This window comes from Accipiter gentilis, chromosome 23, assembly GCF_929443795.1.
Source record: "Accipiter gentilis chromosome 23, bAccGen1.1, whole genome shotgun sequence".
Lineage (NCBI taxonomy): Eukaryota > Metazoa > Chordata > Aves > Accipitriformes > Accipitridae > Astur > Astur gentilis.
The window spans coordinates 16,178,107-16,203,326 of record NC_064902.1 but is presented as its reverse complement, the minus strand read 5'-3'; the positions used below and the strand labels follow the sequence as shown (position 1 = coordinate 16,203,326).

Here is a 25,220-nt window from a genome sequence, read left to right as displayed (position 1 = left end):
ACACACCTGTGCGTAGTTTATGTAGCTAGTATTTTATTTTGTCATTTTTACTAACATTTAGAATGGCACGATTTAGCTTTATGTGCTTTTATTTACTGGTACCAATTTTTGCCATATGTCAGTTTTTAAAAATGGAATGGTTTTATGTATCGGGATTTTAAAACAGGAGTATTTCAAAGGGAAAACAAAAAGAAAAGATTTTTTTTTATACGAAACCACTTCAAAACTTTTTTTAAAAACTGCATATATTTTAGTGTTTTTTTCTAATTGCTTTTCTTTCCTCTTCTTTCTTTACTTACCTTTTGGAGGTACACCTCTACTGCTATAGTAGCTTAATACCCACCTGGAGCTCCAAAGTCTATCTGTTCATAAACATTTCTTAAGTGATACCATTGGTAAAACATACCAGGCCTATGGGACAGTCTAAGAGACATGAAATCCCATCAGAGCAGCTTGTGGCCATCACCTCAGCTTCTGGCAGTTTTTCCTATCAGCTGCAGAAGCGGTCAGCAACATTTCAGTCAACTGCACAAGCCCTGTGCAAAGCTGCTTTAAGTTACAGGCAAGCTAAAAAGGCAAAGGCATGCAGGGAAATGTCCTCCCAGCACAGGAGCAAGCTAATAAAGCATCAAACCTAGAAAGTGCAAAAATGGACTTCTAGCTCCTCTTTACCCTCACATTCCAATATGCAGGGAGTTGCTCTTGACCTTGCTGTTGGCAGGTCCCATACTATTCTCTGTTCAGGGTTACAAATAGCTGGCTTCTCTGTGGTAGTAAGATTAGAGCCAAGATGAAGCTCCTAAGTGGTAGGACAACCCAACAACACGTTCCTGCATTCGCATTTTGTTATTGGGCAGCTAAAGGTGTGTATTCAGTGCGGGAAAGACTGGTACGCCTGTGGAGATGACGCTTTGTTGAAAGAAAATTGCCAATGCGTTACTGTATGCTTAGACAAACTAATGTGAACAGTCTGTGCGTGCTTGTTGGAATTGCCCCCAGACATCAGGAGACCTGTTTCAGGTGAACCAGAACCCAAACAACAGACCAGGATAGGCTGAGCACCCATCAGCCAGGGCAAAAATAGTTGTCCAAACTAGAGACAGTTGGGTCAAGCTCAGAACCAGAGTTGGAAGACCTGTGGGAAGAGGAAGAACTGACAGCTGTGAGCATGAGGGCACAGAGGTGGTGGAACTCCAACCGGTTTGTGTGCCTGTGAAAGTGCAGTATAAAACCGTGGATCAGGCCAGGCCAAACTCTGTCCAACGTCAAAGAAAAAAAATAATGGTTGTGGTAGAAGGACATAAGGAAGAGAATATTTTCTTTATGCTTCAAGTAGAGATAAAAACGTGATAAATAGGACAAAGCTAAGAAAATCAGTATTCAGCTGCCAATTATTTGATTTTTATTTTTCTTTTCTTTTTTGAGAAAGATCCTTTCAGGTTCTGGAGCAGTCTTTTTCCAGGTAGTAGTAGATATAGCTGTGAAATATAAACTAGCCTAGACAATACTTGAGACAGTTTACTGATACGCCCATTCAGTATCATCAAGGGGATACATGCCCTAACAGGTGCTTTCCATCAGTAGATTCTATGGCATAGCTACTTCTTTTTGAAGATTTCAAGAAAACAGTTTGGCCCTTGAGTAGTAACATTAAGCCTTTTTTTTTTAAAAAAAAAAATAAATATCTACAGGCCTCAACTGACTTTAACAGAAGTACAGGTAGTAGAATGTTTTACAAGTAATTATAAAAACTATTTAAGGTAATTAGCTTGAATCTAATTGCTTCTCAGCATGTTAGGATAGTAAATTACAGTTTTATTTCAAACAACTCCTGTTGTCTGTTTTCCCTAAACTGAACACAGGAAACCCAATAAAAACAAACGCTTGGAGAACCACCATTCTCAGTTCCTGTTTGAAGTATGTCAAACGGGGGTGCTTAGCTTTGATCATAGAAGCAGCACTTCACTTACCCAGGTAGTCTACATCTTTCTTCCTTTGCGCACTGAGAACGTACTCCTCCTGAGAGCAACAAGAGGATGCACGTGAACAAGAGGGACAGAAATACACCTTTTGACTCTTAAGTGAGATAGTCACATCAAATGATTTATACATGAGAAGGCTGATTCTCCTCGGCTCCCTCCCTAATCACTGCAGAGAGATAAGCTCTCCTTGACAGTGATGTAGGGCATGAGGCTTAGCATTTGGAGTTGCTCTGAAGGACCAGAGGTATCTTTCACTATGGGCTATATAGGGAGCTTTGAGAAACTGGCTTCCTCAGATTAGTACCTATAATTATGTACCTGATCACTGTCTGATCATCCGCTTCAAAACCAACCACAGCTTATGTCTATCACACCCTAGTGGAGGTTCACTGGAGTTCCTCAAGACTGATCTTGCCTGCCACGCAGACAGAAAGCCTGTCAGCTTTGGCTTGATTTGAGATTCCTGTTTGAAACCACAGCAAGTTTACTGAGGAACAAGTCAGTGCTTGCTAATGTTCATGTGAATCCAATCACATGCAGGTACCGTTGGTTATTTAAACAACTTTCCCACACTGCTTTGAACAGACTGGACTATTTAACTTTGTGTCCGCTCTTGCTCTGGGATGATGATAGACACCATCTTCAGTTTTAGTCTGTTTGCACTGGGTATACAAGTCAGCCTATAACTTTTATCCACTGTAACTAAGCAATGCTATTGCCATCTGGTCTTACATTAAAATTGTCTTATTCTGTAATGATGATACATCTACAGAAGCAAAAAGTACTTTGAATTTTAATATATGCATTTATGTGACTGTCAAGATGCCTGATATTAATAGCTTGACTTTTACTGTAAGCAGAGGTAGAAGAAATAACACCACCTTCACAGTTCTGGCACAGTTTCCTTATGAGCTGAATTCTCAGACCATAGTTTCTGTCTCTGGTTTTTGCCATACAAACCTGAGCAGGAGTGTTCTACTTTTTATTTCAGTTTAGATTTTGAATGCTTTTATGAGTTTTTTTCAATCCCTGAGAGAAATTACAGAGGCAACAATGCTTCACTTATTGCTTAACACCAACATTTATTGACAATAAAAATAACTGAACTCGCACAAGAAGCCAGTTTCTGCTAGGCCCTTTGACTAGATTGTTGTTACGAAGGTTGAGCTTTTCATTTTTTACAAAAAATCCACTCTTTTTAAAGAACGGTCAGTCAATCTTTTTAGAAAGATTTAATAAATGACTTTCCCCCCCTTACCAAATTTAGTCTTTTGTTGAATTGTTTCAGTTCCTATTAAAGCTTCACAAAAATGTACCTTCTATTATATTTCTTCTAATAGGTTTCTCAGCCTTATAACTATAATAAATTTGTCAGTCTAGCTTCACTGAACACTGGACTTGAAAATCCTACCACAACAGATTATAAATATAACCATTTCTAAACCCTTTCAAGAAGTTTTACCCTTTCTTTCAACACATTTTATGTACTCAGCAATTCAGTGAAAATAACCTTTCAGAGTCATTCTTTAAACTCTCTTTCTTGGTGATAGCACAGTCGAGTCATTTGATCAGTCAGTCAGAAAACCCGAGTTCTGTTCCCATCTCTGCCAGGGTGGATTCATAGTCTGAACCAACCCGCTTAAAGCCAATGTTTTCTTAAGTGTTCATTCAGAGGAAATGACCAACTTGACCCATATAGGGCCTGATTTTCAGAGTAGCTGAGTGCTCAGAACTACAATTTAAATAATTTTGAGCGGTGCCCTTTAGCACTGCTAAATAAAAAAAAAAGTCTAATGGCATCTTGTTAGGTAACCAGAAATGAAGACCCTCAGAAGTAGCTTTTATAGCAGATTTTAAAAGATATCTCTTTTTTTGCCTAATCTCTTTCCTCTATTTTGCTTCTATGAAATTTGGTTGTTAGTTTGGGGATATTTTTTTTAGGAGAGAAGTTACATTTTTTAGAAACACAAAACACTGTTTTGATAAACAATTCTCTTCAGGATGTGTTTTAAAGTTTGAATGAATGAATGTAAACAAAATGTAACAAACCCTTTAGAACATTAATAACCATACTAAAAGCAGAGAAGCAAGCAGCATGATCGCATAAATCTAAGAAAAGCAAACAGAATCTAAATATCTCAAGCTCTGTGTCATAAAATGAATCAACTTTTCTTTATAACACTATGTAAAGAATAAATAGCAATGCACCATATTTGCTTTGTATGGATGAATGGGAAGCAGAGAGAGGCAAGGATTATCTAAGTAATATAAAAGTGTAATTAATGAATACTTCCAAGGGACACAAGTAATCTGCACTAATCCCAAATCACAGCACATATAGTCTATCCTTCAATTTAAACCCCTTTCTCAGGTTTACCCATAATCAGCAAGTGGAGGAAAAGATGGACTACCTCACCCCTCTTCTTTTGAGAGAATTGTTCAGCTGAGCTCCTTGTAAGCCTGCTATGGGTCATTCTGCTCATTTGACCAGTTGCGATGGTTATGGTTTGAAAAAAATGAAAAGGTATAGAAACAGCTTTTAGGATGATCAAGATAGTGGAGCGAGCTTGTTTTGTGAGAAGAGATTGGATTGTTTGGCTTTTTTATCAAAACAAAAGCAGGAAGAGTATCTGTTTTCTACTAATACATGAATAGTGTTAACATCAGAGAAAAAAAGCTTTTTAAGCAACAAGATAGAGCTAGCAGAAGGACAAATGGATGTAATGAATAAACCTTCTCTTGAACAGAGAAGTTTGAGGAAATTGCTTATGCATCAGACAAGCGAACTTCTAAGACAGCCTTCTAGACAGAATAGAGGGGGAGGGAGAGCAAGAAATGGCTTTATTTTAACACAGACCTTCATCAGTTTGTGGCTGGGAGTCTGAGACATGGCTTTCTGCATGACCTTCAGAGGGAAGTCTGACTTGCAGAGCCTTTCCAATGGCAAATCTTTTGTAGCAGCCATGTTCTGCTGAGCGGTGCTGGTGACATTCCAGAATCACACCACCAGCATCAATATTGTAATCAGCTGCTAGTCGTCTTTGAGAGAAAACTTGGAAATTAAAGCTCCAAGTCACCTGCTGCTCTATGCCTCTGGCTATGAATAGTGTTGCAGAGGGAAAATAGGCAATAAACCATGTAATGCAGAACTTCTGCAGTCTGCTTGGCTTTGCCTGCCAAGCCAGCCTTCTTGCAGTTGACACCAATACTATGTAGGTGTAGAGAGTATTGCCACATCATTCAGGCATTGGAAGGAGAATGTTTTTAACAAGATACCTCTGTGTTGTGAAGATCTTTCTGTCTGCGTAGGCTTCCTAATGTAAACTTCTATTTGCTGTGATCTCACTACGAGCTTTATATTACAAAGTCCTACATGACATTATTTGTAGTTGGCTGTTTGTCTGAATCTATTTCATAGCCTAAGGCACAGAAAGGCAGGTGAATTTAAATTTTAGCTTTCAAGTTGCTTTTCAAATGCTGTCAGTTTAAAATATTAAAACAACAGCAAGTTCTAACAACATTCTCAGATTTTCTTGCCCAATTGACCATCTTTGCCTTTACTGAACAGGGCTCTATTTGTGATCTGAGTTATGGACAGCACTATAGAGTCCAGGCTTTAAAATAACTGGGTAAAAATGTCAGTGCTGCCATTGACGTGAAAAGGGTCAACGCTTGGTTTTCTGTCATTTATGTTTCAGCTTAGCAATAACGTAGTAAAGGAGATTTTCTTTGGAAAGATGAAGCAGTAAGTTCAGTAAGAAATATGAGAAGATAAATACATTCCAAGGAATGAGAAGATTACTTTCCTTAGGGGGTATCATTTATTTTCTTCATTAAACCATATCACAGAAGTATATCAGTTGATGGTTAGCTCTTCAGTTTCTGAAAACTGACATGACTGGCAAAAGCTGTAGGGTTGCAGCAGTTTATATCAGTTTTATAAAGAGCATGTTTTTCTAATTAAATGAGGCTTATGCGGTCATAGAGGTGTGTGTGTGTATGTAGCTGTGCACACATGCATGTACACATCTTTCACGTCTCTTTTTTCAACAATTTTTAAAGTTGACCAATCGCAGCCAAATTCAACACCAAGGTCACTAGTCCCAAAGACACTGCAATTCTAAAAGTTTTGTGAAAGTAGATGGCTATTCAGAGAAAAAGAAGGGCTATAAGGAGAGCTTACCACTTGCTAGATGTCAGAGGGTCCATGTAGAATTTTTTCCTACCAACTCAAATCCATAGGAAACCAGGCTCCTTGGTTCTGTTATTCATAGAGCTGCTTATCTACTTACAGGTTTTCTGTATTTAAAGCAAGTGAAATGAAACCAGTTTATATTAGCAATCAAGCGATCTGTTGCTAAAATATGGACTGCTGTATAAATCAAGCCATTAGTGAGATGCCCTAAAGTTCCTCTCTGGAAATGGGTCTCTGTAATTGGCTAATCTCTCAAAATAATTTGTGATACCTTTTTACAAATTGTGCCAACTGGAATAATCAAACAGGGCTGATTAAAATTATGCTTCCCCAGTTCTGTTTGAAAAATGTAGTTCATAACTTTTATATACTTTGAATTGTCTTTGACGGTTATAGACTCTGAGAAGGTACTGTTGTCTCCACACTAGAAGACGCATAGCCAAGTGAAGAAATGGTTATTAGTCTCTGTTCATGTATGAGAGACTGTGGGTGTTATGTGTAGGAAAGATCATGAAAGCATGGCCTAAATCCCACACAGCATGCTGAAGGTAGCAAGGTACATCACCACAAGGTGCTGAAGGTACCTTCCAAAAAAGTAATCTCTGGCAGTAAAGGATCATTTTCAATGTAATCTGAATATTATTGATCGAACACTTTTGGACACTAGGGGAGTAATTTCTGGGGCACATCTCCCATTATAGATATAGCATAGAATTAGGAGTAACATCCGTTTAAAATCAGAGACCAGATGAAGAAAAGAAACTACGGGTATTCATTCTGAAAGGGAACTGAGTATTTTTTAAAAAATAAAGAGCCAGTTATCTTAGGGCAGTAAAGTTGGAATTATACAAGTCAGGAACTATTTAGGCACCGAGTCTTTTTAGAGATGCACTATGAGAGTGAACCAAAGTGAATCACTAAAGAGACATTTTAAAGGACTTCAGCTCTACTCCATTGCTTTTGGTTCTTCTGCTAACTGCTTTTTTCCATGTGCCTTCAGTCTTAGCCAGTAGGGTGGCAGGACTGGAGAAGAGCACGCATACCAAACCAGATACCCATGCCAATACCCACTACCTGTGCTGACCAGAAGCTGCAGCTGATGATCCACTTTGTCATTCCACACCATCTCACACTAGTGTCTATGTGTGTGATAAAAGCAACTTACTGCTCTTGATCTTCATCCTTTTTTTGTGCTCTGCATAATACCCAAACCAAGGGAAACCTTAAAAGCTAGCAGCCACCAATACAATATATAGCAGGATGTGCTTGGGACCACAACTAGAACAGCCTCTGGCCAGGCAGTCCCTGTTCTTCCGTGGGAGTCTGCAGAGCTGCGTGTGTGACCCCAGGCTTGTGGCAGCTCTCACCGTGCGCTTGAACCAGCAGCTATGGCAGAAATTGCTCCTCTCAGCTAAGAGAGCATTAATTGCTGGTGTTTCAAATAGAGCAGAAAGGAAATATCCATCTAAGGCTGGACTCTCCACCTTGTTGTGAACCCCCACCCTGTTCTCCCAAGCTGAGGTGCTTTTACCGCAGAACCTAAGTGCTCCTGTCTCAGCCCGATAAGTAACCCTGTGTAAGGAATTATCTTCTAATGAACCATGTGTTTGCAAATTCCACACAAGTTCTGAGAAAAAAGGAGGGGTTCTTTTCCCCTATAGTTTATTAAGAGTTTTTGTTTGTTTGTTTGGCCGCATTGCATATGCTTGCAAGACTATGAGGAAATACAACCCTTGGAAGGTTGGGAAGTTATGATAATGTATGCCTGCCTTCTCATCATCTTCCTGGTGTTGTCTGTGTTTAGATTTCATTCACTTGCTTATAGAAAAGCAATTGGATTAGTTTTAGAAGATGAGTCAGCAAGATATGGGGGTGAGGAGGAAGAGAGACAATGAAAGATCTCACAGCCACAAGATTGAGATTTACAATAAAAGTGGCTTGGGAAAATTATTTGTTTACTTTGAGTAAAATTTTTACAAGGCAGTTAGGTTACTAGCTACTTTCTAGGCCAAAAAACATGTCTGAAAATCAGATTAATCTCAATGGAAACACTAAGTTAGAAATGGCATCATTCTTTTTAAACTGTCAAAATGTTCTACAAAGCCCCATTTGTAGTTATGGAAAAATAAGGCACGCATCATAGAAGTGCTTTAGAAAGAACCATCCTTTTGCCGTCAGGGTGCAGGATTCAGATCTGTTTGCCACACCACCACTGATGTTCCAGGCAGATCTTCCCAACATAACACAGGCAGAAAAATCTGTATTACTGAGAGTGTAGGAATATTCATACTGTATCCTGTTTCTAAGAAGGGACAATACAGGATATCCAGGGAAAGTGATAAAGAACAACAGACATTAATTCTTACCAGGCTCTGACAGTCTGTAGACTAGGCACATCCTGAAACAGAGATCGTATCCACATCTTCGTGTTTAGTCCTCAGTTTAAACTCCTTTGTGTAAATGTCTGAGGATAAGGTAAAGAGCACCATACATAAATAAAGAGCAAACTTGTCTCTTTATTATGCATCCACACACTGGTACTGATGATGCACATGGGTCCACAGCTAAGGTCCCAGGATACTACTACAACAGAATAATTACTATTCATCATAAATATCTTTGTCAGAAGACTGAAATAGATGTTCCTAAAATTACTCAGGAAAATATGCAGTAATGCTGGAAAGCCAAGAGATTTAGTGATAAGGTGACAGTAAAATCTTGGCTCTGCTAAAGTCAAAATGAACTTTGCCAGTGGCTTCAGTAAAGCCCAGACTTTTGCCTTGAGAACCTGCCCAGACCAGCTGTTCTTCCTGGATGTCCTGAGAGTATCTCCTGCCTGAAGGGGCTCTGAGGAAAGGTGTGCTGTCATGAATTCAGAAAAATGGATTTTAACAAGCATGTGTGCACCATGAATGACTACGCTACTCTTTTTGTGAACAACCTACTCTTTCCAGCTTTGCTATTAATTTTCACAAAGTCAGATACTGCAGCTGAGCGCTCACAGTTGTCAGTGTTTGCATTCCACCTTGTGAGGCAGAACTGGCAAAAAACATTCCAGGAGAGAGGATTTTGTAAAAAAAATGTTGGCTTGCTATTTAGATAGCCCTGGAAAGTGACTGTTGTGAAAAATGAAAGACTTGAGCATAAACCCCTTTTTATTTCAAGCTTTCCATCTTCTGTACATACAAATAAGGAAAAGAACCACTCCCAGTCCTCTTTGGCAACTTCTCCGGCCATTTTACAGCAAGTGCTTCTGCTTGTAGGTTTAGTACTTTATGTTGTGGCTAGCTGAGTGAAATAACTCTATTAAGAGCATGGCTGACATGGATGGGAAACACAGTTTAGTGTACTGGTGAAGCTGTATCTTCAGACACTAGACAGAACTCCTGTGAAAGGAGGATTGAAGGTACCAGCTCAAAGATGGGGATGAGAGCAGAGATGGCCATCGCTGTGGCCTGACCGCAGCACTCAGACCCACAAACCTGTGTAGAGCTCTGCTGACTCTGAAGATTGTTAGCAAACTCTTGGTCTTGTTCCCAAATCTGTCTATACCGATACAACGGCAAGAGCTAAGCTGTTACACGCATCGGTTGCCATGTGGGCAAATGCAGTACACGTATTATTGATAACCACATCCTAGGAAGAAGTGGAGCCCTCCAGAATATCAACAGCGTATGATAAAATCTAAATGAGGAATGCATAATGAAGCGGGGATTAGCTGCGCAGAGAAACTTCTTAGTGCTTGAGTACTGCCTGTTTGTGCTGTAATCTGTCACAGTCCATACTACAACCATATAATGAGGTTAGTTTATAAATTATTAATAGATAATATGAGCACCTAACAGATAAGAGTAACATGGGTTACAAGCTCATCAGCAGATAATGCTGTATTGCAGTAATAATCAACCCGCTGAACTCTGTAATCACCTATAACAATTGAGACCTATTTGTGAAAATATCTATTAATTCTTACTAACTATTATAAATGGAAGTTTAATACAAAACATGGCAGTAATGGGCATATAATATGAGATCACTTTTTTAATACTATTTTGTCTTTCAGCACTTGCTTATGCTTGATGAGATCCTTCTGTAAATAGGAAATATGTCAGCTAGAACTCAGGTGTGAGGTGAGAGAGAAATTTATTTTTCTTCTACCGTTGCATTGTTAGGAAGCTCAGGTTTTGAGCTGGGCAGATGCAACAATGGTTTCATGAAAAAAAACCAGTTTGTTATGGCAGTGCATAGAACAGCTGTGCAGGTAAGTTGGGTTACACAGAAATTACATCGACTGGAAGTCCCTGCCCCCCAACAACTATTCCATATCAATCAAATCGTATACCCTAACTGTAGGTGGAGAGCTGGGTATCTAAATGGGGCAATGCCCTCCTCTGCCAGCTTGGTTACTAAGTACCTCATACCCACCTTGAATTCTCAGGTTTCCTTGGCTATCTGAGAAAGACTTTGGGGTTTGTGTGCATAACACAAAAATCGCAGTTGCAGGGAGGCTAAATTCCACCCTCCTGAAGCTCATTAGCTTCTAAATTCCCTCAAGTCTGGGACTCAAAATAATGTTTTTGGGAAAGCAGGATGTAAGCTAGAATATTTGTAATGACATGGTCTGAAACCGGTCATCATCCATTTTACACAAGTTGAGATGAATTTTTAAAATCCAGCAAGAAGTTAACAGTAAAAATAAAATATCTGGAATTCTTTTATCTGGAGGTCGACTGCCATTCAGCTCAGGAAGACTACAGATGTCCCCAGTGCTGTGGAGGTGCCACCCTAGGAGGCTATGGATTTAGTGCCACAATTTTCCAAACCCAGTGTGGAAGAGCTGTCTATGTAGCTTTACAGCTCTCTATATATTCTCATCTCCTATGAGAAGCTGAACTGCAAGGATGCTACCTGCTCTGCACTATGGCTGGGACAGGCATTTAGCTGTGTGGGTGCAGCCTACCTTTAGTGGAATAACTGTAGGTCTTTCTTCACATTGCTTTACAAAAGTACCTTGTATCCTTCACTGGATACTGAAGTCAAATAAGGAATGGATAGGAACAATTTTAGTGAATCAATTGGCTTATCTTCTGATATTATAGCAGTAGATAAAATTAAACAGAAAAAACCCAAACCCACAAAAACCAGAACAAGCCCCTTCCTGCAAGCAACAGCATTTTCAGTCATTATACTGTGAATAACATGCAACAATAGGATTATGATGACTGCAAATGTACCATATTGAAATAAAATTAGTTTAAAAAGCAGGAACAATATCATCATCAGGTAGCTATGGTGGTGGAAAATAGCTTTAATAACTTTATTGTTGGAACTAGTCTAAAAAATATAAAGGCTCTCCTACCCTCCCAATACAACAGTGATTGTGTTAAAAGCAAGACCTCTGGGTCTAGAGGCTCTTTTGGTGTTCCCAGCCTATGAAAAACAAGGGCTATGGCATGCAGCTGAGTATCAGCAATGCAGAGTGTTGAAATCTCATTCAGAGATGGGTGTATTTCGGAGTACGGAACCAAACAGGAATATTCATTATATGGAAAGTTAATGCATCATGCTGCCTAGGAAGGATGCTGAGAGGTGGCACAGGAAAAATCAATAAAGATTGAAGTCTCTATAACTGCAGACAGAATGTGGAATAAGAGCTCCAAAGGCAAATAATCCAATTGCCAAAGTTAATATTACCTTTTAGGGACACGCTTTTGGACTTACTAAGAAGGTAATAACATAATGGGACTTTGCTCTCTATTTTGGAGAGGGACCACTGTATATTCTGAGAAAGAAAAGAGGGTGAGAGATGATTCAGGCAGAAAATTTGGGCAGGGAAGTCTGTGTGCTCAGGAAGACATCAACCCTGCTCAAGGCTGTTCATTGCTAGGGCTGTGATTAAGTGCCAGTTATTAACAAATACCTGCTCAAAGCACCCGAAGTGATGGGGTTTATGCCATGCGTGAGAGAATGGACTTTCCTCATCTGGTGTAAAGTCTGTGGGGATACAGCTGCCCCCAAACAAATTTTTGAACAAACTGGAAACCACCAGGAGGGCATTGGACTGGGTCAACTTTTGTGCCATATATCTGCGACTTTGTGATCGTTTGCAAAATTAGCTTTGTCATGTTGTGGAACATGGTCTTCCTCCCAGCTACATGCAGTGGCAGGAGCATAAAACCAGGGACCATCTGAAAGAAATAAGGGCATAAAAAGTGGGGGTGGGAGGGGACTACTAATATCCCTTATTTGTGAACTTTAGTGTAATTTGAACAGCTTTATGCCATTTATATTAAATCACTCTGTTCTTTTTGCTTGTCATTTTGGAGCTTTTTCTTTTTGTCATACCTTTTATGTGACAAACTCCAGCTTAATTTTTTTTTTTTGGCAGTTATGTACTTAATCTTCCCGATTCCTGTGGATACCAGCACAACAATGTGTTTCAGAAACTGTTGAAGCTGATGAATCAGAGACGAGTCATTGATCTTTGCTGGGGACTGGAAGGTGCTGAGCCCTGGCTGATCAGGCGCCCATGACTCAAACTGGGGAATTAGGAGGAGAATTTTGGCAAATAGAGAAAACCGTGTTGTGACAGGTCTCTGCTCATCTGACCAGGTTCGCTTGAATCAGTTATTCTTCCTAACACACTCATGAAACGTTCTCCCGGTTCACTGGGTGAATGTTATGAAGATAACAATGACATTTGAGCTGGCTATGGCACTCTGCTGCTGTGGAGTTGTTACGGTGCAAGAGAGATACAGGATGTTTTTTAACACGTGTAAATTGTAAACACAAATGATGACATAAATAAATGTTGTAAAACTCTTTATACTGATATCCTGCATGAAACCAATTAGGTGTTTGTGGTGCGCTTCATTCTTTCCAAATGCTCTACACAGTAGACTACTATGAGATATGTAAACCTATCAGATGAATAAAACCCTGCCTATTGCAAATGTACCTGTGATGACAACAAAAATTGAGAAGAATTTAAGTTTTTGATTATATAGTGGCATCATCAACAAATGCAGTGATCTTAGATTCATAATATAAGAGCCTACTGCTACAGATTTCAGGAGCTACATCATTGCCAGGAGGTCAATAGCATTTCTGAGGTGCATACAGAATCTATAGCCTAATAGTAGACAAGCCACCTACATTCTTTTTATTTCAAAAAAAGGAAATAGAAAAGGAAAAAGCAAATATATACTTATGGCCAATTTCACAAGGTGCAATCAATTTACAGGTCACTAGGAGACTTTCAGGCAAAGGCATAACATACGTCTAACAGGCTCAAAGTAAGAGGCTATCTAGAAAAATTGGATTTAAGTAATAAGAAAGCTTATTTAAAGCACTAAAATTCAGAAGGCAGAGCCTTTCATAACCTAAGTTACTTAACTTTTAAGAGTTTTTATGATATCCCCCCTTTGTATTTTTCAGCTTGAAGGCTAGTATTAAGCAAAACATTCTTTGCTAGTTGCAAAGTGTTATACCCTTTCTATACCTACCTAAATAAAGCGTTAGATAGCTTAACCCTTTTATTCTGTGTCACCTATTTTTATACAGCTAAAATAGCCAACAGCTTGTTCTAGTCACAGTCACAGCCATGGCATTTGAACATGCCGGACATTCTGCAACCTGATGTTCTCTACAAATGTCAATTCACAATGTCATGAATGAAATGATACTTAATTTAAATGACATTAAATGATATTTTAAATTAAAACTACAGCTTAGAATCAGGATGTTCATCTGATGATCGGACTCAGAGTTCACCCAACAGGTCTGATGCTGAGCCAATACTGCTAAAGATAATGATTTGAGCCTGTTTGTTAGAAAAAAATTCCTGGAGGGCAAAGCTGTGTGGTGCTGATGGTCTCATCAGGCTGCATGTAATGAAGGCCTCAATTTATTGTTTTTCTATGGTTTTCTATTCTTCTTGATCGTCTGCTGATGAAACCTGGTAAGCACCTTGTTACAGAAAATTGCTCATTTATCTAGTACATGCAGGACACCCCCATTCCATCCGTCTTGTGTGCTACGTAGGAACCTCTCTGCAGAGAGAATACAGCCAGGCTTTCTTGAAGAGATCATAATTTTCCTCCCGTGCATTGGCTGAGAGAACGCTAAAGATCTCATTTTAACCTGCAATCAAGCTTGTCAGCTCTCCACTTGCTTTTCCTTCTCAGCAAGGAACCGAAGAGGATCGCAGTCTTCCTCTCTCACAGGAAGAAGGAGCATGCAGCATCTCAGAGCTCTGGTCCTGAACTACAGAACTTGCTGTGCCGTATGCCAAATGGATATTATTTGAAATAGCGTTCTCCCTCCCTTAAATCTCATTCTACAAAGTTCACGGTGATTGTCATTGTCACCCGTATTTCCTGCCTCACTAGAAGTCTGTGTGAAGGAAGCACCTCAACCAATGGATGAGGACATGCTGACCACCACAAGTGACTGTAGGGCATGCTGATTTCTTAGTCTAGCAGACTATCAAGTCTTCATCTATGTCCTACACACAGCCTACTGATTACCCAGCGTGAAGTTAGTGTAAATCAACAGAAAATGGGCTGGTCAGATGTTCCTGCTATTTCCACCTAAGTAGTTGCTGGAGCTGTCACGCGCTCTGTAACAGCACGTGGAGATGGGGCAGGCAGTTGGGCAACGCATGGTGCACAGAGGGACTGTGGGTCTGGGTGATGTGTGGCTGAGAAGTCACAGTTTCCCTATTAGGATGTGCAAATATTTTTCAGGAGGCTGTATTAGATTTCTTACAGTGTCCGAGTTTTATCTGGAGGTCCCCTCTGTTGCCTCAGTGTCTCATCTCCCCAGGTCTGGCTTGTGAGGGCTAGTGTGACACCAGCTAACAAGACCGCACGTTACCTTCTGTACACATATGGTACCTATGACCAGAGCAGCAATATGTTTTATGGAGTAGTACCAAAAGTAGCCATCAGCTGTCTCAAACCCATCCTAGGCCAGATTCATGTGTAGGAAAAACTTTTGTGCTCTGCTTACTCCTGGCTGCAGGCATTACACCCCAAGGGACCCAGAGAAAGCTGGGAGCCATAGACCCTAAACAGCGCAGAAAAACATCTACATTACACAGGAGCCTGTGCAATCAGAGCCTGCTGGCCCTCATCTTTCAGACGGGGCATCATTTTAGATCATAAGAAACCAGGAAAACAGCTGGTAGAGGGCTGTGCCACATTCCCTTCTATCAAGCCTTGGGCTTCCAGCCAATAATGCTATCCTTCCAAGACAAAACACACATACCTTCTGGCTTTCTTCTGATGTTGACTCAGAGACTCTCTCTTTCAGCAGCTCCTTAGATAAAGGAACAAAGTATTTATGATTAGATACTGTGCAAGAATATCTTGTGATATGGAACATACGACCAACACGGTTTGAGTTTGAGAGTGACAGAAGTTACAAGCCATACAGAAAGCACAGCTCATGGATGCAAAGACAGTGAAATATGAAATATTGGAAACCGCTCCCATAAGAGACATGGAACTGAAATGCAGAATCTTTTCAAAATTCAAAACCATAACATAAAACAGCAGCAAAGCAGGCGTCAACTCCTAAACAAGGATTTCAAGACATAAGGAAGATAACAACTTTAGAAAAGAAAAGCAAGCCCAGTGACTGTCAGATTAATTGAACACAGTGTCAGGAAAGATTGCTTTGTGAAATGTTGCTTCTTAAAGCATTACAAAGTCAGAAAGACATCAGAAACATTGATTGGCAGCAAAGGGGAAACAGAAACCACATGTGATCAATAAGGCAGCTGCCAGCAGGTGGGGGTGACAGTCAGTGCATGAAGCACTTTGTGGGGCTTGAAGTGCCTAAGTAATAGGACTGGGATCAAACCATTGATCAAAATTATTTTTATGTTGTAAAGGTCTTGAAAGTACACCTTCTGGCATTTGAATCCATTTAATAAAAATGCCACTATTAGTTGTGCCTGCTTAGCATGACTGCTAGTAGCGTCTGGAAGCCTTAAAGGCTAAACTCATTAGCTATTTATTACAGAAGAAGTTGGGATCTCCTGATACTACCAATTAATTCAGGTGTATTGTTACTAGTGGGAAGTGCTGGTAAATTGTATCTTTGTTGCAAAATTATTAATGAACTACTTCCTATGTGTTTCCACTGGGTATAGGTCTCAGTCAGGCCTCTTCCCCAGCATAAGCACAGAATCCAAGTACTTTCTCCAAGGCTTTGCCTTTTCTCCTGTCCTCCGCCCCGGCCTTTGTTGCTCGCCAAGACAGCTCAGGAGAACCAGGGACTCCCAGAGCAAACGCTGCCTTTGCAGTTTAGGGAGCTGCTGTTGAGCTTGGCTCAAGGCAAGGGTAAGTTAAAGAACAGCCCCCTTGTATCCCTGTCGTGGTTTAACCCCAGCCAGCAACTAAACACCACGCAGCCACTTGCTCACTCCTCCCCCCGCAGTGGGATAGGGGAGAGAATTGGAAAAAAAAAAAAAGGTAAAACTCGTGGGTTGAGATAAGAACAGTTTAATAATTGAAATACGATACAATATAAAAATAATAGTAGTAATGAAGATAACAAAAAGAGAAACAAACCCCAAGAAAAACAAGTGATGCACAATGAAATTGCTCACCACTTGCTGATGGTTGCCCAAGCAGCGATCTGCCCCTCCTGGCCGACTCCCCGCAGTTGATATACTGAGCATGACGTTCTATGGTATGGAATATCTCTTTGACTAGTTCAGGTCAGCTGTCCTGGCCATGCTCCCTCCCAGCTTCTTGTGCACCTCCTCGCTGGCACAGCATGGGAAACTGAACAATCCTTGACTTCGTAGAAACACTACTTCGCAACAACTGAAAACATCACTGTGTTATCAACCTTATTCTCATTCTAAATCCAAAACACACTGTGCCATCTACTAGGAAGAAAATTAACTCTATCCCAGCCGAAACCAGGACAGTCCCACAGCGAGCTCTGCCCCATTTGTTGTATGTGCACATGATGATCTGGCTAGCAGCAGGGTGGGGGCCTCACCTGCTGCTATCTAATGAAAATGCAATTTTTCATTTCAGGGGCATTCAGGGGCTGCCTTGGGTTGTCCTGCTTTCTGCAGCTGCTACAGAGAAATCTTTTTTTTTTGTTGCATCACTGTCCAGGTGGAGTTCCCACTGCCCAACCCCTACCTTCCTTGTGGCTGTTCAAGCTCTATTTCTTATCTACCAAAGGCGTAGGAAGAATATTACATCCTTTCTTCAGGAGTGATGTTTTAAATACCAGGAGACAAGCCCCACAGCCTCTCCTCCACTCCTGCATCTCCCAGGCCGTCTCTCTCCAGTGTTTCACCAGGCAACGTCCCCATTTATCCTGTCTTTGTTCAGAGGGCTTCCAGGTCACTGACCATTCCCGGTGCTCTCCTTTTGCCTGCCTTCACTGGGGTTATGTTTTTTCCTGTGTGGTTCTCCCTTCCCCAAAAGAGACGGTTTTAAACCTGCTGTGAATAGGCTGGGAGAGTTTCCTTACCCGGTCCCAGGTTAGACCTGCCAGGCCCGCGTTCGTCTTTTTCTTGCAGCAAGCGGTGTTGACGCGTGTTCAGCTTGCCATCAGCTCCATCTTTCAGGACCACTTCCCAGACAAGCGGCATTTAAGCAGCTTCCTCATACTGTTGTTACGGAGCGCTACGTACCCCCCTACCTGTGCGTGCAGGGGCTGCCGTCTTCTCCGTGGAGATACGGCAGCCAAGCTGGGCAGAGGACCCTGCCCTGGGCGCCCAGCCCCAGCTGCCTGCTCCTGGCCTCAAAAAGACATGCAGAGGGCACCGGGCTCTTCTTGCTGCTGTAGCATCCCCCAGGGCAGGGCCGGCAGGCAGGGAAGCAGCTCCCTGCCCTCCCACGTTCGCTCCCTGGGCAGCGAGGCAGGTGGAACCTGCCCGTGGGCTAGCGTCGGGCCGTTCCTGGCATGCAACGTGAGGCAGTGCCCCGGAGCGAGGGCTGGAAGAAGCATGCCGTGAACCCAGGGGTTTTGCAGGAGTCAGCAGGCTGTGACCGCTAGCACCGCAGCGTCACGCTCATCACGGTCCCCATCTCGTGTCCCAGGCTCCCTCTTTCTCCCGGTCAACAAAATGCGGACATCGCAGGTGAGAATGCAGCAACACAAAAGGCGGCAGACGTATAGCGTATTGATTTTAACCAGCAATTTTATGTCAACGAGCAATTTCAGTTATTGATGATGTTTGTCCACGTGCCGGGCGGTGGCATAAGTCCTGCCGCGGGGCTGCGTGCCGCCTTGTTTCCGAAAGCTCCGTCAGCGCAGGCAGCTGCCGTGCCCACGCAGGTGTGCCTCCACGGCTCACTGCTGGCAGCGGATCTGAACGAGAACGTATCCACAAACCCAAGCGGTTTTCCCACAAGAACAACAACAAAAAAAGGAACGCGTGTACCCCGCTCGGAATCAGCAGGGGAGGCGGTGTGCGGAGCTGTCGAGGTTTTGTTGCAAAACACCGAGCATCGGTGGCGTTAACGTGCGCCCATTTCAATGACAGCTCTTGGCGCAGATGCAGCGGGGAGGTATGACTACTAATGCGCTCCATGGGGAATATTTGCTGCTTTATCTCTAGGATTCGGAACATCTGTCTCTCCCTCCCTCCCTCCCTCCTTCCCAGTCTGCCCGAGATGGGGAAAAGTACACTTGCTTTTTCTACCGCAGCTCTGGGGTTAGTTGAGCCGCGAGTAGATGCAGCTTATCACAACAACTCAGGTGACGGTGGCTTGGTGGAAGCCCCGGTTCCTCCAGGCAGATCTCTGCTGATAAACCAGTTAGATCTAAAGAAGGGCACACTCGAAGGGGCTGGCAATGAAGCTCAGGCTCTGACGTCCCGTTCCGAATGGAGGCAATCCCCCTTCCAAAAGGGATTTGGATGGGTCACAACAGTCTGGGGAGGACCAGCGGTGGAGAGTTCTGGAAGGGGGTTACCAGCAGCTCTCTAGTCGTCGGAGACAATTAAGAAAGGAACGGTGATCTCCACCGTCAAGTGACTGAGAGACAGCTCCCAGCTGAGTACTGCTGGGAAATCTGAGATCTAATTAAAGCAGGCCTTGCATCCCATCATTCTTCCTGCACGCCTGGGACAATGAAATACTGACTCGTGCATCTGTTCTGTATGTGTATGTGATGCAAATAAGGAAGAAGTCTGTAAATACATCAAAAACCATACTTTATTTTATGTATAGCAATACAATTTACATATTAAATAACACTATAATAGAATGATTTGATATAGTTTAACATAACAAAAAGAAGATTCTTCAAGTTACAAAAAAACCCCAAACAAAAACCAAAACAAAACGAACAAAAAATCTCCCTCAAAATACTCCCTCCCACCCTCTCCCCAAACCAAACACCACATTTTTTTTTTTTTTTTTTTTCTGAATGGATCAATGAGACAAACGTATCCAGTGACTGGCTAAGTCTAATTCCTATTGCACACACTGACAATGGAATCCAAAAAAAAAATCCAACTTTCACAATCACTGCCCCAAAGAAATGACATGGGTGGAAATCTTTTTTGGAGTGATGATGGTGTCTCACTACCTCGATACACAGAAGGTATGTATTCACATAGCCACCACAGTACTAGGAAGGAGGTGAAACTAGAAAAAAATTAGCTTTATATGAAAATATAAAATTCTATGATTATATACCATAGATACAAAGTTCCCAGAAGATGCTTATCCAAGCAACAAAATATTTACAGTTTTAATGACTTTGCTATTTTAAAAATGAAGGAAAAGAAAATAGGAGTACACATGAATGCTTCGGTCTTTAGAAACAATGGCTGCTTGCTAGTTTCAAATGTTCTAACAAAACAAAAAAAGTCACTACCCCAAATGTTGGAGAGTTGTGACATTGTATAAAATTGACTATCTCCTCTTTTGGAGACGTTTATTCTTAAAACTCAAGACATTTTTCTTGAAATTAATTATCCTCTGTAGAAAATGCTTCCCTTTGCAAATAGTTAACAAAAACACTAAAAACAGTTTAACAGCTAAGACAAAGTAGAGGCCAAATCTCTTCATTACAGTTCCTTCTCTTTCTTATTTTTGCATTTCTTCTCCTTTGATAAGTAAAGCCAATGTAGTTCACATTGCTAGAATGGCAACAAAGAGAAGAAGAGCAAAGGGGTAACAGTAAGAGTTGAATTACATCTGTGAAAAAAAAAGGAAGAAAAAGAAGAAAAGCAATGCAGTGGATTAATAAATGGGCATTTTCCCTTCATATAAAAATTCACTGGCACCATTTGAACATAAACTTCAGAACACAAGATCTGATGTCAAAAGACATGAATTTGAGAAAGACTGCTAAATCTTCAAGACAACTACATTTTGATTATTTTTTTTTAAAATTAAGTTGGTTTTGTTTTGCTGAGAATTAGTAGTATGTATCTTTGGTAGAATCAATATCTATATTTTTTAGCTTTTAAATAAAATATATCAGCTTAAAAAAAGATTAATAAGAAGGCAGTTGTGCTGTGTCATAAAGATTCTTCTAATGTTCCAATGTATCACTCTGGGTTCAAGCAATTCAAGCAGTCAGAATCTGGAAAAACAACTGAAATTTTGCAGATCCTGTAAATGATTCCACTAACCTAGAACAGACCCATGGTACGGAAAGAGTCATACACAAGAAGTAGTTTAAGGGTTTCGGATTTTTCTTTTTCCTGTTCCTAAATTAATATTTGGAAACAGACACTGTGAAATACTAAGGACAAATGCTGTTTAAAACGAATGGTCCTTAGACCTTGGTCCTGCAGAAGAATCGGTGCTTAGCCTGCACGCCTGAGCCGTCCTACTGGCTCTCCCAGAGCTGCCTACCGATGCCACGTGCACGTACAGCGAGTGTTTGGTTGTAGGATGGGGCGTTCAGCTGAGACTGTCACCCCTTTTAGATGTCAGGATGACACAGCAGCTTTCCAAGCATTCCCTCTTGGAAAGCTTGGCTGCTCTTACAGGCTCAACGCACAGAAGTCTTTTGTCTTTCACACGGTCTGCGGGCACAGTACACATGCAAGACATGGAGAAATGATATTTTCTAAATGTAGACACACACATGCATGTGTACTTCAGTCCTTTATTTCCTTATTTCTCAGGGCTGGCGCTGAGGACCCCACTTTACAGCGATGGGGTATACTCAGGTTCTCTTAATTTGCAGGCCTGCACATGGTCTGGGAACTTCTGACGCCTGAAAGACGTCCCGACCGAATGCCAAGAGGTGGTTACAGCAGGGTGGGAGGGGAATCGGTGTGGCAAAAGCAAGGGTGCGATGCACAGAGCGGGGCTTTGGCCAGACACCCGTGAGAGCACCTGAGCGCAGCTCTGCGAGTGCACGTCTCTGAACACACACTCGCTCCTTCTGCCAGTCTCGCTGGGTCCCAGGGAAAGGCTGCAAATCCACGTAAGAGAGCAGAACCGCAGCTGCTTACGGTAGGACAGATCTGGCTCTTCCGCGCTCTTAATCCTGACCTTCACAAGCAATTCCTAGCTTCATCCGCTTCGAGCCTAATGCATCACTACCGTCTATCGGCTATCTGACTGTCAGCACAGCACTTAACACACAGCTTGAGCCCCCTTAAGAAAAAATCCATGGAGAACTCACAGACCATCAGCGTAAATTATTTCCCCATGGATTAAACCCCAAGCAAGTATTTCAGGTGTGGGAAAATGCCGATGCAAATGCATGGATTTCCAAAGCATCTACCAAAGTTCAACCCCCACAGCCTTCTTTCATTGATTTTTAAAACTTGTGAGAAGGTAAGGGATTAAACCAAGGATATTCAGGCAGTGTGTCACGAACCACAGTTATCTTCCATCATGCCAGTGAAATGAAAAGTAATCAGCTGAAAGTACTGAACAAATCCAATCCTCCTGATGCCTGCAGTAATCTTTGTGTCACTTAGCTCTTGTCAGGGTTTGAATTCTTAACTTCTCCCTACAGTTCCCCAGGAACTTAAATACTTCAGATCGAACTGATCCAACTCATCGGAGTCCCTTTGTGCTACCAGCCAGAACTGCCTGCGGCTGGGATCACTACTGGGGGTGCAAGGGGGGGGCTCCCCAGCCTCTAACACTGATGCACACCGGCCAGCAGACCGCTCGGCAAAGCTTTCCAGCCCTTGCAGGCAGCGGTACTTGAAAACTTACTTAAACAATTCTCGTTACTGGGGTGTAGCGACTGGAGAGCCAGTCTTAACTCCTACCAGACATGAACTGACTCCCTCCTCGGTGCTGGGTTGTCCCAGTGCAAAGGGGATGCAAACTACAAAGCAATCCTTTGAAACATTTTGCACATTTTTTATTTGGACTAGCTGTTGCTGGACATGGGATTTCCTTACTGAAACCACGGATATATTACACCAGTCAGCATTAGCAGTTATTTGGATCACTTGTATGGAGGGATTCAACAAACCGAGAAGTAAAAGGTGACGGTGTAAAAGGTTGCTGATGAATTCTTGAGTACTTTGGTGTTGAATTAATCAAGTGTATCCATACTAGGAAACCTTTCCCTTATTAAAAATAAAAGGCCAGATGTTAGCACATACCAGTTTGCATAGCTCCTCTGCTCTCAGCAAGGCTGTATCGGTTTGTATCTCGTGACATTCTGAACCAAAACACCTACTCTCAATATTATTTTAAGCAGTTCACTTTCAGCTTCCTCACGTGTGAAAATGCACAGAACCTTGCCAAATGTCTATACTGCAGCAAGACTGGGCTGGCAGAAATTAATAGGTTTACGTTTAAATGAAAAAAATATGCTGTAACATTTTGACAAGTCCTTAAAATTACAATGCGTGTTTTGTGCAGCTGAAATTTAAAAGTAAAGAAACTAATGCCATATATAAGGGATAGTGCCTTTAACTGTATACCAAACGTCAGGATGGATGAAACGACATACGTCTTTTTCAAGGCAGATTCAATAACCCCTCCCTACTCAGCCCAGCTATGAAGGACACAATTAGCTTTAATTTTCAGGAGAATTAAGTATGTGCTTACTTCTCTTGTTAAATAGGGATGGACCTTGTTGAATTGTGACCAAATACAAAGGGAGCCAGTGAGCATGTATACTTAAATGCTCCAACAATAATTCAATTATTTATATAATCTGGGGGAAACCATTTTATTTGTGTGGGAGGGAAAACACAATAAGCTAAGTTTGTGCTAAAGAATTAGTCTGGCAAAAAAAAGAGGGAGAATGTAACTTTATAGGTAGTTTTTTTATTAGTTTGCTTCACCAGTAAATATGGATCAGTACTTTATGTTTTAGCACTAAAGTATGAAAATTACACACCTGTAAAAATGGCATCTAACAGTTATGAAATTAAGAAACGCCTGTCACCATGTAACATACCATTAGGTGTGAGGTCATATTCAAGAAATAGTAAGGAAATTAATGTGTTTAAAATATTGAATAGCTTAGTAATGTAAAATATTGCTACCTTCAATATATCTGAAAACAGGTCTGATTTGGGGTTGTAGTAGATTTCTCACTGTATTGGCTCTGATGAGAATAAAACCAAAACACCTTCCCATCATAGGGCTGGTTGAAAACTAAAATCAACATTTTTCTGAATACATGGGGAAACTTGGAAATTGTAAATTCAAAACCTATCACTGCGTCCCACATATGAATTGCATCTAATTTATAATTATATTGTATGTAATTTATATATTCCACGTGAAGCAAGTCTTAGGCCTGTAAGTGTACAAAACAGCAATTTGAAACAGAAATAATTGTTTCAGCTCCACAAGGCTATTACACCTTCGCTGTAGCTAATAATCACCTGCCACGTTTTGTCAAGAAAGGATGAACACTGCTCATCCACTCCACTGGAATGCAGAATACCGTTACCAAAACCGTGACATGATCATTAAAATAATAAATATGGTATGAGGGGTACAGTATCTGTTGTAGAAAGAATCCATCTGGCCTAGCATTCAAGATTTAAGATTCGAGGGTCACTGTAGTTAGCAAAACTTCACTGCATTGGAACAAAACAGAAAAAGCGTATGTTTGTTGTCATGGAATGTCACATCAGGGCTTGTCTTGTATTAGAATATTATAGGCAGTAACACTGATCATATAGTGCAAACTAGATAAAATTGCGTTTCACTGTGTGAAATAAACAGAGGTGCAAATGCTCAGTAGGATACCATTAAGACATAAAATGGCAAAAAATAAATATCAAAACTTTTATCAGTGTAAAAAAGTAATTGGGTTATTGTATAACCTAGAGTCTGGCAAAAAAGGCCTCAAAAAAGTTCACTCAGTCTTCAGAAGTTCTACAAATTAAGTGCCTTTTCAGGTTTCCAATTAGACAAGAGACTCCATGCTTTCTGCGGGATCAGATTCGTCACTGGCCATCACAGCACCATTTTTGTCCAGTGTCATGGGACCATTTCCATTTTCCTTAGTGCTGACCAAGCTTAGCATTGCCTTATAAAGAAACTGGTACTGTTCCTGGAAAAGAAAGGACAAGTTATTTCAATCCTTTAAGTGTACATAAATGAGCGGCACTTAAATTTGGCATTTCCAGGGAAGGTCATGGATCTTCATTACTAGAAGCATACATATAGCAAAGAAAAAGACTTGGAGAGCAATTACCTCTGTTAATCTACTTTAACCTTGTCAACTCAAAATTCCAGGTTTGGGTAGAATATATTATTCCTGCTATATTATTAAACACTACAGGAGGGCAGGACAACGTCTGAGCCCACAGCTCAGCCCCAGGTTGTTCCCCCATACCGGCAGAGCCACGCACACTGAGGCAAGGGTGCTGCTCTCGCCGCACACCGCGCGAAGGGCTCCTCTGTTGAAGCTTTATCTCCCTGCAGCTCTACGTGCCTTGCTGCACCCCTTCAGATCACAACGTGCCAGGTTTCAATAGCGCAGCTTAACTTACAGGGCTGGCAGGGGGATGATGACGAGCCAAAAGGTCCTTCTCTGCTAGGGCTGCCTGTACAGTGGCCCCCTAACTGTATGAGAAATAAGCTGAACTGCAAATCAGGGAC

General features: G+C 41.4%; 1 protein-coding gene across 2 annotated transcripts in view; it reads right to left on the bottom strand.

Moving 5' to 3' along the window:
* Nucleotides 1–23,406: 23,406 nt before the first annotated feature.
* Nucleotides 23,407–25,220, bottom strand: part of PTPRG (protein tyrosine phosphatase receptor type G) — a 412,936-nt gene continuing 411,122 nt past the window's right edge. For both annotated transcript variants that reach the window (XM_049826696.1, XM_049826694.1), the window contains one exon: nucleotides 23,407–24,669. In XM_049826696.1, coding sequence (XP_049682653.1) covers nucleotides 24,523–24,669 — 147 coding nt within the window. In that variant the 3' untranslated portion in view covers nucleotides 23,407–24,522. The remainder of the gene's footprint in view (nucleotides 24,670–25,220) is intronic.